At 37.4% G+C, this 14,779-nt stretch overlaps 3 protein-coding genes across 4 annotated transcripts in view; all 3 read left to right on the forward strand.

The window, feature by feature from the left end:
• LOC107659937 (PAS domain-containing serine/threonine-protein kinase-like) overlaps positions 1-3,229 on the forward strand; it is a 23,566-nt gene extending 20,337 nt beyond the window's left edge. The window contains exons 18-20 of the mRNA XM_016449051.1: positions 1,884-2,017; positions 2,607-2,750; positions 2,864-3,229. Of these exons, the coding sequence (XP_016304537.1) occupies positions 1,884-2,017; positions 2,607-2,750; positions 2,864-3,051 (466 nt within the window). The 3' untranslated portion in view covers positions 3,052-3,229. The remainder of the gene's footprint in view (positions 1-1,883; positions 2,018-2,606; positions 2,751-2,863) is intronic.
• Positions 3,230-3,745: 516 nt separating this feature from the next.
• LOC107659952 (transcription termination factor 4, mitochondrial-like) lies at positions 3,746-11,057 on the forward strand. Of its 2 annotated transcripts, none has more exons than XM_016449085.1 (4): positions 3,746-3,824; positions 5,523-5,892; positions 9,535-9,719; positions 10,615-11,057. In XM_016449085.1, exons 1-4 carry the CDS (start codon positions 3,798-3,800, stop codon positions 11,011-11,013), a joined length of 981 nt encoding a protein of 326 aa, XP_016304571.1. In that variant the 5' UTR covers positions 3,746-3,797; the 3' UTR covers positions 11,014-11,057. The 2 variants fall into 2 exon arrangements, with proteins under 2 accessions (XP_016304571.1, XP_016304562.1); XM_016449076.1 differs by lacking the exon at positions 3,746-3,824 and adding an exon at positions 3,838-3,938.
• Positions 11,058-12,619: 1,562 nt separating this feature from the next.
• Positions 12,620-13,573, forward strand: LOC107660261 (probable G-protein coupled receptor 148). The gene has a single exon (XM_016449535.1). The coding sequence runs from the start codon at positions 12,620-12,622 to the stop codon at positions 13,571-13,573; it is 954 nt and encodes a 317-aa protein (XP_016305021.1).
• Positions 13,574-14,779: the final 1,206 nt, after the last annotated feature.

Raw genomic sequence — 14,779 nt, forward strand, 5'->3', positions numbered from 1 at the left:
TTAAAGTGCCCCTATTATGGATTTTTGAAAATTAGCTTTCATGTAGTGTGTAACACAACTCTAAGCGAATGAAAACATCCTGCAAAGTTTTAAATCTGGAAGTGCACCGTGTGTAAAGTTATTGTCTCTCAAAAGAAAGAGTCGACTGAATCATTGAAACATTTTAAAATGAATCCCAAGCTGTTTCATGTTGAGGTCAACATGAAACATTAGCATATTGCCCGTCCACTTGTTGTCCACTTGTTGTTCTTTTCGCATTGGTCTGAATGAAAATGCAAATTCATTCTTTGCCACTAGGTGCCGCTTTAGGAGCGGTAAAAATAGCGGTTTCCCCAGTAACGATGTACACAAAGCAGCGTTGCGCTCACAAACACTGCTTTATCAGGCATCACAGGCGAGATGAAAGGAAAATGAGACCAATCGGACCAATCACCGCAGAATAGCGTCACGCAAAGGAGGGGTTTGGAAAAATGAATAGTTGAACGCGAATCGTTTGGGAGTTGTTGAGCAAGTAAGGTAAAAATAAATGCATATTATAAGACAATGAAAGTGTTTTTTGACCTTGCATGCATGTCAACCTGTTGTTGGGGACTCCTGAAACCAAAATGTGAACCTTTCATAGCCCATAATTGGGGGACTTTAAATCCGCATATTAGAATGATTTCTGAATGATCATGTGATCAGGTGGAGTAATGGCTGCTGAAAATTCAGCTTTGCCATCACAGGAATAAATTACATATTCAAATATTAAATCAGAAAATGGTCATTTTTAAATTGTAACAATATTTCACAATATTACTGTTTTTACTATATTTTTGATCAAATAGCTTAATCAAAGCAGCCTTGGTAAGCCTAAGAAAATTTTAAAAAACATAAAAAAAAAAAAAAACTGACCACAAATATTTGAATAATAAATGTATAGTTATAATATGGCATTGTCAAAATGCTAGTTATAGTATGTTCACTATTGGTGTTTATGAGTGTATTACTTTTTTGCTGCAGGTGCTGGAGGTGTTTGAGAATGAGCGATTCTTCCAAATGGTCATGGAGAAACATGGGGATGGGCTAGACCTGTTTGAGTTTATCGACATGCAGCCGAGACTGGATGAGCCTCTAGCAAGCTACATCTTCAGACAGGTGAGAAACAGGCTGTGAGAACTGTTGAGATGTTGTAATTGGATCACTTTTTTTCTGATGTATATATTTCTGTACTTAGTTGGTAGCCGCAGTGAGTTACCTGCGTGGCAAAAGAGTGCTCCACAGGGACATAAAGGATGAAAATATCATCATAAACTCTAAATTCCACATCCGGCTGATCGACTTTGGCTCTGCTGCCCTGCTGGAACCCGGAAAGCTCTTCTACACCTTCTGTGGCACTCTGGAGTACTGCTCCCCAGAGGTGCTTCAGGGAAACCCGTATGTACTGAAACATCACACAGCCCGTCTCCGTTCCATCTGTGCGTCTGAGATTGATAAGGGCAGAATACAGTATAGGATCAAGTGGTTAAGGGTCTGAGAACGGTAACATAAAGGTTATATATTCATGTCTAGCAACACATTAACTACAGTATGACTGAGATCACCACGAAGCCCTTGAACATTCATGTGCACGATTCATCAGAGCAGGTCTTTCTTTATTTTCCCTCAATAAAAATGTAGTGACTTAACATTTGTTTTTTTTTATTCACTCAGGTTTCATAAATCCTGTTTGGATATTGAAATAGGTTTGAATACCCAGTTTAACTTAGAAAAATGCAACATCACAATTAAAAAGGTTGTGAAATGTGATTTTTATGTTGAATTTAATGTAGGTGACTGCAAGAAAGCATTATACTTGCATATACAGGTTAAATATGAGACTTTTTTTTTTTTGATGTATGTAGGTATGAGGGTCCAGAGCTGGAGATGTGGTCTCTAGGAGTGCTCTTATACACCTTACTCTTCAGTGAAAACCCATTTTGCAGTGTGGAGGAAACCTTGCAGGCCCAACTCAGCCCTCCATGCCAGATATCTACAGGTTTGCAGCTTAAAGTGTCTCAATTCTCCCTTCCACAAATGAAGGCATTAAAAGGGTCTTAATTGGAGCAAAAAATGAAGATCTTCCTCAGTATTTTTGTCTTATTTACCAGTACATCCGTCTATATATCCATTTATCTGTCTGTCTGTCTATATATCTATATGTCTGTCTGTCTATATGTCTGTCTCTGTCTGTCTATATATCTCTATGTCTGTCTGTCTGTCTATATATCTATCTGTCTGTCTATATATATATCTGTCTGTCTGTCTATATATCTATATGTCTGTCTAAATCAAGATGCATTTACTTAAGATGCAAAATTAAAATATGAAGTCTTGTTTTCTGAGAAATTTAACAAAATTGAGTTTATGCTTAAAATAGGACACAATATCTGTCAAAGAATACTTGTTTCCCTTTAAATTACATTGAATTTCTGAGCCTATTGGCAGATATTTGTTCTCATTTTAATCATAACAGTTCATTTTTAACAATTTCTCAGAAAATGAGACTTAGGACATTACTTTTTAAAATAAAACTTGCAGAAACACCATTTATTGCTGTTTAACCTGTTACATTGTTCTTGTTTTAGAGTTGTATGCACTGTTGGCTGGTCTTTTGCACCCAGTGGTTGATCAGAGAATGACTCTAGAGGAGCTCTTGGAGTCGCAGTGGATTCAGCAACCCATAAATCTCGCAGAGTACTCATGGGGAGAGGTCTTCCCCTCCAGCAACGGTAAGAGAATTGGTTTTAGGTTATTTCATCCACCAAAAAGATGATAATATTCAGCTCAAACACCATTTTCATTAAATCAAATGATGCAGAGCTTTATACGTATACTTTCTCAGAATCCATAGAACATGTGGAGCCCAACTCACGTGTGCACCGGGCAGACATCCTCTACCTGGACCCCGAAAACAATTTGAGCACATCAGAGGACACTCCATTTGAAGATGAAGATGAGGAGGATGAGGAGCAGAGGAGAACAATGGCGGCGCTGCAGTCTGAGCTGCTGAAATATCTCACAGACGAGTGAGGAACTGTTGTGAAAGAAACACTAATGCGTTCTGCTCAACTAATTATGACATTACATCTAATGTCACCATGAACACTAATGCACGATCTCTGCAGAACTCTCCGTCCACCTGCCGCTGTCCTCCTTGATGATACCAGTCTGTCCAAAGAGCAAAAGGAAAGTGTGGCTGGGAATGGAAACCATCTGTGTTGCCAAGAAACCGCTTTATCTCTGTGTTTGGTGAAGGAATAGGAGTGTATTTATCAATGTGTTGTTGTTTTAACCTTTCATGGAGTTTTTAAAACATTGTACTCTGAGATGTCGAATGTGCTTGCTGTTTGTTGTAATACTGTGGTGTTGAGCACCAGGATTGTCCTGTTAAAACATATGGCACATGCACTAGACCTGGATGAGGGTCACCTGAGCTTCAAGATATTTGTTATTAGGCCTTCAAAGCTTTAAAAGAATTTTAGGTTGATTTTTAAGCTTTTAAGTTATAAATATTTTAATTATTTTTAACATTTCAATATTTATCCTATGAATAAATTGTTATTGGTATAATTTCAGTTTGCTTTTGGTAGCTCTGGTTTTATTTCACATTGTACACAGGCTTTGTAAAGCCTCTATCAAATGTTAATATCAATGGAATTCTTCAATAAAATATTTTCATTTATAATCCGTTTTGTTTTCGTCTTCCGTTCAAACATCCGGAACTTTTGAGCTCTGACTGTTGTTTCAGTGCGGGAGTATTTTGACGCGGCACAGATATGGGTACACATGTATGCAGAAAACAGGTGAGGACGAAACGACAAAAGAAATATTTTACGTTATCACATAATTAGACGCTAGACTGAATGTTCAACCACTGCTATATAGCTACCGTAAGAAATCTCGCTATTTGTCACTTGGTAAGAAGCGGTTTCTTTGATTTGCTTGTGGGAATCAGAGTAACATTCATTAATGATGAATCGCACAATAAAAACACAACAAATTAAAAAATAATAGCTTATTTAATATTATAATAGGATATGTAACTGCTAGAAAATCTGAGTCTAAAAAAAACAACGTATGTTAAAACTAAGAATAGTTTTGCAAGAAACAACAGCTGCCTTTGATGCATGGAAGTGAAAGGTCACTGTTATACCTACTGAATATAAAACTATATTCTCTTAATGTAATTAATTATTGCACGTTCCTTTTTGAGTGACTACATCACACAAAAGCTAAAAGTTTATTAAAATTGTTTATATTAGCCCCTCAACAAATAGCTACAGCATTAGCAGTTCAATATACACACACACATAATGGAGACTGGGGCTTGTCCTGTTTTTATACAGTCTATGGGCTTGTCACAATTAGGAGACTCATTATTAATTATGAATTATACAGGTTAAAAGTCAGATTATACAAATGCTAGTTTTCTGTAGCAGTGTTTCTGTAAATTGGTTTCAAACACCGAGTTCAAAGACCTGTGCTATCTTCCGAATTGAAATTCTAATTTCATTTCATATTCAATTTACATTTAATCATTAAGCAGACGCTTTATGCAAAGCGACTTACAAGTGAGGAAAACAGAAGCAAACAAACCTACAAAAGAGCAACAAAACATAAGTGCTGTGACAAGTTGCGTTTTTTTTTTTAAATAATAAATAAAAAGTAGAAAGAAAAAGAATAGACAGAGCTATTGTTAAAGGGTCAAGTTATTATTTTATATATATATCTCCCCCAAAAGCTAATTCAATTTGCTTTATGCTCAGCTGCCACGGACACATTTGGTTTCATCCACTACTTTAAATATTTTGATGTAATGTTTGTACTGTAAAAGCTACAAATGAAAAACATTACACATGTAGTAATTTATAACATTTGCTATGCTCAGCTGCCACTTTCCACGGCCGCTGTTTGTGAACGACTGCCGCCTGCCATGGACTTGTATGGCTGCTGCCGCTGACCAGTTATATAAATTGTGGTAATGATTGTGGTAATGTTTGTGGCCTGCTGTAAAAACGACTGTATATGTAAACAATGCATAAACATTTACTTTACTCAGCTGCCGCTCTTTGTGGCTACATGCTTTGTGCCAGCTGCCGTTGACCAGTTACATAATTCGTGGTAATGTTTTTACTGTAAGCTTTATTCATACATAGTTTTAATAGTACAAACAATGGAAAGTCCATGACAGCTGCCATAAACATACAAATCTGAATTGACGGACAAAACAGCATTTAATAAAATAAAAAAATAAAAGCCCTCCAAAAACTAATATATATAAGAGCTGCTTTGTCTATCAATTCAGATACATATACAAAGGAAATTGACTATTAAAAATCCCCATCAGCTGCTTAAAAGCCAAATGGCTCAGAAAAGTTAGTTCTGAGAAAAGCTGTAGCGTGCCTTTATATTTTCTTCCAAATATATTTAGTGTGTCCAAACATTTTGGGGCCATTATGTATTGAACTGAACAGCATTTGCTTCCTCCCTCTGTATCTCAGATGTTGCGATGGATGTGGGGATGGAGTGTTTGTCCTGTGGCGGTGAGCAGAGGTCATATGCCGTTCTGCTCCACACATCAAGCAAATCCATCTCACAGTGGTCAGGTCACCCACAGACCTGGGAATCAGCTCACCCTGTGCTCTTTGCTCGAGATGGGCTTCTCAGAAACTCAAGCCAAGGAGATGCATGAAGGTGCTACGAAGAGCCGTGGGAAACATGTTCCATCTGTTCTGACAGCACTGTTGCTCCTGGGCTTAAATCCCTCCAGTATCCTGAAAATAATGCAGAAGTGTCCAGAAGTATATTCACTTAAAGGTGCAGACTTACAGCAGCGCATTGATCATCTGAGGAAGATGGGACTGATAGAAGGTGATGCATCTTTTCTTTTAGTAAATTACACTGCTGTTCCAAAGGTTCGGGTCAGTAAGATTTGTATTATTACATTTTTTTTTGTGAGACATTAATACTTATATTTGACCAAATTGTTAGAAAGGTTTATTTCAGATAAATACTGTTCTTTTTAATTTTCTATTCTTCAAGCAATTCTGAAAAAAGAGTATCATGGTTTTCACAAAAATATTAACCAGCAGCACAATTGTTTTCAACATTGATAATAATAAGACATATTTCTTGAGCAGCAAATCAGCATATTAGAATGATTTCTGAAGGATCATGTGACACTGAAGACTGGAGCAATGAAGCTTTGCTTCACAGGAATAAATGACCTTTTAATCATATTAAAACAGAAAACCGTAATTTTAAATTGTCTTACTATTTCACAACATGGCTATTTTTACTGTATTTTTTATCAGTCAAATGCAGCCTTTGTGAACATTTCTTTCAAAAACACTGGAACTGGGCTGAAACTAATAGAAGTGTTTTGTGCACCAGAAATAGCGTTTTCAACTACATATCATGTTATGATGTGTTTTTTAAAGTCACCATGAAATCAAAATGGAAAATTCTTATTTTTTAATGGAATACTGTAGTGTTTATTATAAATAATTTATCCATGCACTTCATTGTTTTTTTTAAATTCATGTGCCCTCGTAATCTTTAATCAAAAACGTTAACCTCCCCTCCCCCTCAAAACGACTCATCTTCTCTTCCGGTCACGAGCTATGGCGCAAGGGCGGAGCTAGTGACGTGAGGGGTAAACGCTGGGATAAACGACGGGGAAAAGCTGAAACTGATGCTTCACTTTATAGCACTGACACCAGTCATGAGAGAGGAAGTTACCCCTAAACATTGAAAAGATATTAGGATATTACGACAACATTACTCTTAGGACATCGCAAACAAATTTTTTTCATGAATATGACTTAACCTGATGGAGGACGCGCTCAGTCATTCAGGCAGTCTCTCTCTCTCTCTCTCTCTCTCTCTCGCATGTTTTGTGCCGTTGATCGTCGTTGTCATCCTTAATAAATAAAGCAGTTAATTCATGCTTGGGTGTCGGCTGTGAATCCAGTGGAGAGAAATCCCCCACCACTAACTGCAAACTGGCATTCAATGAGTGAGAGACAGAGAGGAGGAGCGCCAAAATAAAATCACGCCCTCTATTCAATATTCCGTTTCAGCTGGAAATACGTCACTACACTGAAATAAAGTCGGCAGCAACTTCCGGTTCACACGGACTTTAAAGATGAGTTTCTGCCACAGAATTTGCATGAATTTTGTCTTGCTTAAAAACTACTAGTCTTTGAAGTTGATGTTTGATGGTTTTAATTTTAAAACAACTCAGGATTGACAATGTTGTTGTATCATTTATCCATCATTATTTTTGGAGAAAGTGTAAACTGGAAAGATTCATTTAGGCCATTATAACCATTTAAAGGGATACTTCACTGAAAACATTCACTCGCCCTTATGTGGTTCCAAACCTCTTTGTATTTCTTTCTTTCGAAATGCAAAAGAAGATATTTGAATAATGTGAGTAAACCAAACTGTTTTGGTGACCATTGACTTCCACTGTATAGACCAAAAAACACACTTATGAAATATCTTCTTTTACGTTCCACAGAAGAAGGAATTCATACAGTTTTGGAACAATTTGAGGGTGAGTAAATGAGGACAGAATTTTCTTTTTTGAGTGAACAATCTTTTTAAAGGGGTCATATGACGTTGCTAAAAAGAACATTATTTTGTGTATTTGGTGTAATGCAATGTGTTTATGTGGTTTAAGGTTAAAAAAACACATTATTTTAACCAATAAAACCCATTACAAATGAGGCATTGGTTGCATCCAGTGGGGACATAATTACTGATTATAATGACTTATACTGTCTTTTTACACGTTGCGTTGCGTATCGTGCTGCGTAAACATAAAACCATGTCTGCATTTGTGATCGGACAAACAACAAACAACAAGCCTACTCTACACTGCTCAAAACTCGCGTTTGAATCATCTTTGGCAAATTATTTGAATATAAAAAACATACTTACAGGCTGCGAGTCAGTAGCGCCAGACTGTCCTTGCAAAGTTGGAACTGCCCAACTTTATAGAAACAGCCTTTGTGCCACAGACGCATTGTAGGCTACTGGTTCAGGAAACAGTCCTCATCCTCCATAAAATGCGCAGCACACATCTGAATATTTGGGTTGAACTGTTCTGGAACAGTGTTGTAAATACAACTTAACCACTGATTTCTAGTTGTGTCCTCTTTTGGAAGGCCAAACAAAGTAGTTTCGCTTTCACAACGAAACACAGAGCGACTCCACAACATGGCAGCGGCGGCAACAATACTACAGCGAGAATCATAAAAGTTACGCCTTCTTTTTTGGATTTGAGACTTTAGTCTTTGCAACTTTACAGATCTTCTTTATGCACCAAGAGCTTGTAACACTCCAAATCGCATCATATGACCCCTTTAAAGTCTCTAATTATTAACAGGAAGTTCAATATTTTTATTCAGCAAGGATGCTTTACTCAAACATTGCTTTAAAAGTGACAGTAAAGACATTTATAATGTTACAAACATTTATTTTGAATAATTGCTGTTCTTTCGAACTTCCTATTCATCAAAGCATCCTGAAAAAAAAAATCTCAGTTTCCACGAAAATACTAAGCAGCACATTTGTTTGATAACATTGATAATAATAAGAAAATGTGTTTTGAGCAGCAAATCAGCATATTAGAATGATTTCTGAAGGAACATGTGACACTGAAGACTGGAGTAATGAATCTGGAAATTCTGATTTGCATCACAGAAATAAATGACATTTTAAAATATATTAAAATAGCAAACAGTTATTTTAAATGGTATTAATATTTCACAATATATCTGTTTTAATGTATTGTTGGTCAAATAATTGCGAGAGACTTTTTTTTTTTTTTAAAGCTTAAAATATCTTGCCAACCCCAAATCTTTGAACAGTGGTGTAAATGTACAGTATATTAAATTATTTAAACATTATTTGGAAAATATTAACGTTAGTAATATAAGATAAACATATTTTAATTCAACTAAAATCTATTGGTGTAGAACTTTTTATAATAAATATTGTTACAAAGCAGTTTTACAAAAAAAGAATGTAACAAGCTATTTGAACATATGTTTGCAAGTAATGAGAGAAGATAAATAAAAATTAGGGCTGTCAAATCGATTAATCGCAACTAAGTGCATGCAAAATAAAAGTTCATGTTTACATTATATGTGTGTATACTGTATATAAATTCTGTACTGTATAGAAATATTTACATTATATTTATTACATATATTTCTTAAATATATACATGTATGAGTGTGTATTTATATATACATATAAATATACACACATATCATATAAACACAAACGTTTATTTTGGATGCGATTAATCGATTTGACAGCCCTAATAAAAGCTTTTTTCTTTTTTTGAAATTATATGCAGATTTTTGTTGTAGTTGTTCTTTTCCCCCTCACTGTTCCCCCTCTCTGAAATTTTCCATGGACCCTCTAGTGCTCCGCCGGGTGTCCATAGACCCCAGTTTGAAAGCCACTGATGGAGAGTTGTATGAAATCTGTCCACAGGTAGTCTGCAGAGGATGATCAGTCACTACCCCAAGGTCATGCTCCTGCCAGTCAAGAGGGTAAACATGGTGCCCCGACTGCTCAGAGAGAAATGCCTCTTCACCATCCATCAGGTCACAGACATCCTCAGAGACTCGCCTGAGGTTCTGGAGGAGGATTTGGCTCAGCTGGAGTACAAATTTCAGGTAGGGCTGGTATTTTTCACTAAAAGTTTTCCTGGCTCTGATGACAGTACAAAATTTGGGGGTAAACTGTCTGTGTAAATGCTGTTCTGATGACGTTTCGCTGTTGTGTGAGCCATTTTGGATCACTGAAGTTGCCATTTAAAGGCACAATATGTAAGATTTTTTTATTAAAATATCCAAAAACCACTAGAACAGTGTTATATATTTTGCTGACTTGTGTACTTACATTATCCCAAATGTTTTGAAGAATGTTTAAATCCAGAGAAATAAGCAATTTTAACTAGTGACACGGACCGTTTCCATAGTGTCATTGTGTCGCCTGCCAATGACGTCATAACCCCTCGATTTCCGGTTTTGTTTTGTAGAAAACATGGAAACACCAAAGACGCTTTAATATGTTGTGCATTTTATTAGACCGGTGATGACCGCACAAAGTAGCACAATAACAGAACTTTCAAACGTATCTAGTATGATAAAACAGCGCTGATTTTTTTTCCCTGCATACGCACGACCGGAAGGAGCGGAAGCGGTCGACTGTGGCATAATAAAAGCTCCACTGCTTTCGAGGCGTGTGTCACGCTCGTTCAGCGGCCTCGTTTCGCTTCGACGGCTTTCAGCCTCACCCTGCTTCATTCTACTACGTTAACAAATCATTAGCTCATCCATGAACATGATTTCTGCCCGAGTCCCGTCGGATTGCGTCGGCTGTGGGGATGAAGATGACAACTCCCATGATTCCACACTCAGTCACTGCGTCATCAAACTACGCCTTTGTCTATTTGTTTATTTTGAATACGCGCCCTCTAGCGGCGAAAATTACATATTGTGCCTTTAAAGGGCAGTTAGTGTTTTACAGTAGTTTCAAACTGACGCACAGCTTGTTTTCTCCCCGCAGTATGTGTATTTCCGTATGGGCGTGCGGCAGCCAGAGATGGTAAAGGCAAAGCTGTTCAGGTTGCCTCTGTCCGAGCTGCGCTGTCGTCACTGTTTTCTGGAGCGGAGGGGACTCTACCAGACGCCAGACAAGAAGGGCCAAACGCTCATCCTCAACCCACCGCTCAAAGACGTCCTCTGCGTCTCTGAGGAAACCTACCTGACGCAGGTCGCCATGGCAACTGCAGAGGAGTTCCATGTTTTTCGCAAGCTGATGGCAAGAGAGCAGGAGGAAAAAGGGAGGGAGGATGAATACAGCAGTGATGAGGATGAGGAGGATAAAGATGATGATGATGATGATAACGGACTGCACAGGAGAAAGTGTCACTGGAACACTGGTTACAAGAAGGACAGGAAATGAGGCATATTGTATTAAATATTCAAAATGAATAAAAACTACTTCATTCAGCAAAATTACATAATGATTTTTTTTTGGGATATATGATGGTAGCATCTCATGTTTTGCATAAAAGACCTAACATATGCAAAGCACTACTGTTTACAGGCTGGTGGTCATGCCAAAATTTTTTTATATTATTTGTTTGTTTAATCCTCCATCTCATTTATTGCTTTATAAGCTTTTACCTCCGGATATGAGGTGCATAGTAGTGTCGAGGGACATTGAGGTAATAATGGTGTTAGTGTTAGTTTATCTCAACGGCCTGTCATGGGGAGGGTCAGCATAATTTACACCAAATGCTGAGTAACCAAGGAGAGCTGAAAGAGTGTTAGTGCCGTGCGATCGTTTACGGATCTGTGCGCATCAGTGGAACGCCTGCTCTCTGATAACGAGGACAGAGTTGGAAGGTATTGATCTGGGGCGACATTATTTTAATGGAGGCCTGGATGGAAGCAGGAGTTACTGCACATGTGGATGAGTGGAACAGGTATGTGAGTCATTTTAACACGATTAATCGATTGTTAGTCCATGCGTTCATATTGCATTCTTCCTCTTTGAACTGTTTGTCGATAAAACGGGGCTGAAATTTACAATAGTGTTTTGTTCAGTTGGAACTACAGTACGTACCATTTGTGTATTTATTATTAAGAGTTTTTATCAACAGTACAACAAACAAGCACATTATTTGCATTGATTTTTCTTGCTTGTCAAACATGCTACTGGCATTTGTGGTTGAAATTTGTATATTTGGAAGTATATTAAGCTCATTCAATTTCCCTCAAAAGTATTTTTTATATCATATTCATCACTATTAACCCTTGGATTTGTGACGGAATGTTTTCTTGAAAACATGCGGACTCACATATTTTCATACTTCTTAACAACTATTGATATTTTTTTCTTTCCTTTTTTATGTAGTATTATTGGTAACATTAACTTTCCATTATAACTATAGGGACAGTGTGTAGTCTATTTGCTTTTATTCTCTTTTCGGGGGTTAAAATGATTTACAAAAAATGACTTTGTTTTTAGTCAAATTGTGTATTGGGAGGGAAAATGCTTTGTGAATGTTTGATGGTTTTAAACAAAAATTTAAAAAGGAATGATGGTATCATTTATTTATGTAACATTTATCAGTCATTATTTTTGAAGAAATTGTAATCTGTAAAGATTTGTTCAGGTCATTATAACAATTTAAAGGGATAGTTCACCTAAAATGAAAAGGCTCCAAGAAATTGTTCTTACTCTGTTGACTTTTAGCCGGTACATATTGAAGTGACAGTTCCTTAAAAAAAAAAAAAACTGTCATGTCAGTTGCCAGTTATATTCGGAGGAAGGACATTCTAATTCTATAGAGCATTTAATTGGACAAAAAACTGTGTAGTGCAAAATGAATGTGTTTGATTTTTTTAAAGCCTCATCCAAAGTTTACAGATCATATTGTGTATACGTCTGTACTTATGTTTCTTCTCTTTTCTGTAGGTAGAGAAGCCGTCTCAGTAAACAGAGGAGCTGTTGTTCTTCAGCCCAAAGCTTTCTCTCAGCAGTGTGGTGCTAAACTCCAAATATGACTCAGTCTTTCATTGTTAACATCTCGGTGGATTGGTACAACAAAGCGGAGAGCAGACACATGGATCTGTTCCTCATCCCTACGGTTCTGCTGACCTCTGTCACACTGCTGGTCAACCCCGTTCTGTCCCTCTGCATACTGTGTTTTCCTACGCTACGTCAAGAGACCCGCTACCTACTTCTTGCTAACATGCTCTTCGCCGATATGTTCTTCCTCACCATAAATCTTGCGATGGTCTCCTGCAACTCTGTGGGCCTGCACATGCCCCACTCGTTGTGCGAGTTTATGATGGTGAGCATGGTAATGACATACAGCACGTCTGTGCTCACTATCACATTGATGGTTATCGACACATATGTGGCAGTACGTTGGCCATTACGTTACAAAGAGATTCTCCCACCATCTCGGGCCAGGAAGATAATCATGAGCTTGTGGGTAATGGCCGCAGTGTGTCCCGTCTCTTTGCTAGTGATGTTTGAGGTGGTGATGGGCAGTGACAAGCAGAGCCGTCCAGTGTGTTTGATGTTGATTGCGCTGCACTCGTTGGAACAGAAGATGAAGGTTGGCGTTCATTTGTACTTCATCATTGCCATCAGCCTCTGCACTGTTCTCATTGTGTACTGTTATATCCATCTCTACATCATCACTAAAACTTCTGGGATATGGCGTAGTCGGTACTCCCGGGCGCGTATGACACTTCTGGCGCACACTCTGTTGCTCATGATGTATTTTGTACCCGCGTTGGTCTTTGCCGTGGAGCTGGCTCTTTTAAAGGAAGAAAGCGTAGATGTTGTGGGAGTGTGGATTAACTTGGTGAACATGTGCGTTTTGATGTTGTTCCCACGCTGTTGCACTCCTTACCTGTACATCCTGCGCTATCATGAGATTTACGAGACTGTCCAGCAGGTGTTTTGGAAGAAGCGACACCAAAGTCAGAGGAGTGCAGCCTAGAACTAGACTTGAAGCAGAGCAAGCCTGCAAAATAACTGTATCCGGTTGCTCTGTCGTTGGAGGATTCGTTTGCAGAAGAGGGAATTTAAAAGACACCTGAGCCAGAAAGAGATCTCAAAAGAAACTTTTTATATTTTAGTATTCATTTTAGTACATTCTATTAAAGCATTTTAACATGAATGTATATTAAGAATGTTTTGATCTTTTTTATATTTTCATATTTAAACTAAAAACTGAGTGATATGTGCTGTTATTCATCATAACATAACTACATAAAGTGCAACGTCACTAAGACTTAATTACAAATAATAATATTAACAGTAGTTCATAAATTGGGCTTAATTTTATTCATGCAAAATATATTTTTTATATTCGTTCTTTTTCTTTCATTGTGAGATTTACCCAGCTATATATGAAGAGTTCATTTGCAAAAAGCGATAAATCCCATTTATTTTTCCAGAAATCACTTTTTATTGCACATTCCAAGTAAGTTAATATCAATAAAACTGCAGTTGGTTTGTTTTGATTAAGTAATAATAACTTAAACAAATACAGGTAATTTACAAAATGAATTTTTTTTTTTACATATTAAAAGTTTGTTTTATAGCAAAAGCAGATAACTGCACATTTCGTGTTTTATAGTTTAAAAAAAACACTCGTTTAATCTTTGTAATCTCCTCGAATGTAGATGCCGGACAAACGTTGTTGTGATCATAAACTGTATGGATGTGATTACACGCAATACACGGAGCTTTTCCCTCACCATTGTAACGCGCTGCTTTTGCAAGGTTCCGTGAAAACATTTCAGCTTTTATTTTCCTTTTTCGCCCTGAAGAAGATATCACAGGTTCATCAAGTTCGTCGAAATGATCCATCCTCGATTCCTCCGTGAAGTTGGCCCCCCCCCCAACGCAAAACGTCGGCAAAATAGTCTCAATCGTTTGTGCTCCGTTTGTGCTGTAAAAATTTTTGTTTGTGCTGCTTCGGTTTTTTAGATATTAAAATAATATTTATAGGTCATTCTGAGGTCACTCAGCCCCCCAACATACTCCAAATTCACCCCAAGTAGTCTCTTTTGTTTGTGCTTCGTTTGTGCTGGTTTGTGCAGGTAAAAGTTTCGTTTGTGCTGCTTCGGTTTTTTAGATATTAAAATAATATTTATAGGTCATTCTGAGGTCACTCAGCCCCCCAACATACTCCAAATTC

The sequence above is a fragment of the Sinocyclocheilus anshuiensis genome, unplaced genomic scaffold (genome assembly GCF_001515605.1).
Source record: "Sinocyclocheilus anshuiensis isolate Anshui unplaced genomic scaffold, SAMN03320099.WGS_v1.1 scaffold850, whole genome shotgun sequence".
Taxonomy (NCBI): domain Eukaryota; kingdom Metazoa; phylum Chordata; class Actinopteri; order Cypriniformes; family Cyprinidae; genus Sinocyclocheilus; species Sinocyclocheilus anshuiensis.

Excerpts from the sequence above, each read along its gene's own strand:
- LOC107659952 (XM_016449076.1), top strand. The coding sequence starts at position 3,885 with ATGTTCAACCACTGCTATATAGCTACCGTAAGAAATCTCGCTATTTGT. Across the intron at positions 3,939-5,522 it reads ATCTCGCTATTTGTCACTTG|ATGTTGCGATGGATGTGGGG; the intron begins GTAAGAAGCGGT and ends TCTGTATCTCAG. Across the intron at positions 9,720-10,614 it reads AGCTGGAGTACAAATTTCAG|TATGTGTATTTCCGTATGGG; the intron begins GTAGGGCTGGTA and ends TTCTCCCCGCAG.
- LOC107660261 (XM_016449535.1), top strand. The coding sequence starts at position 12,620 with ATGACTCAGTCTTTCATTGTTAACATCTCGGTGGATTGGTACAACAAA.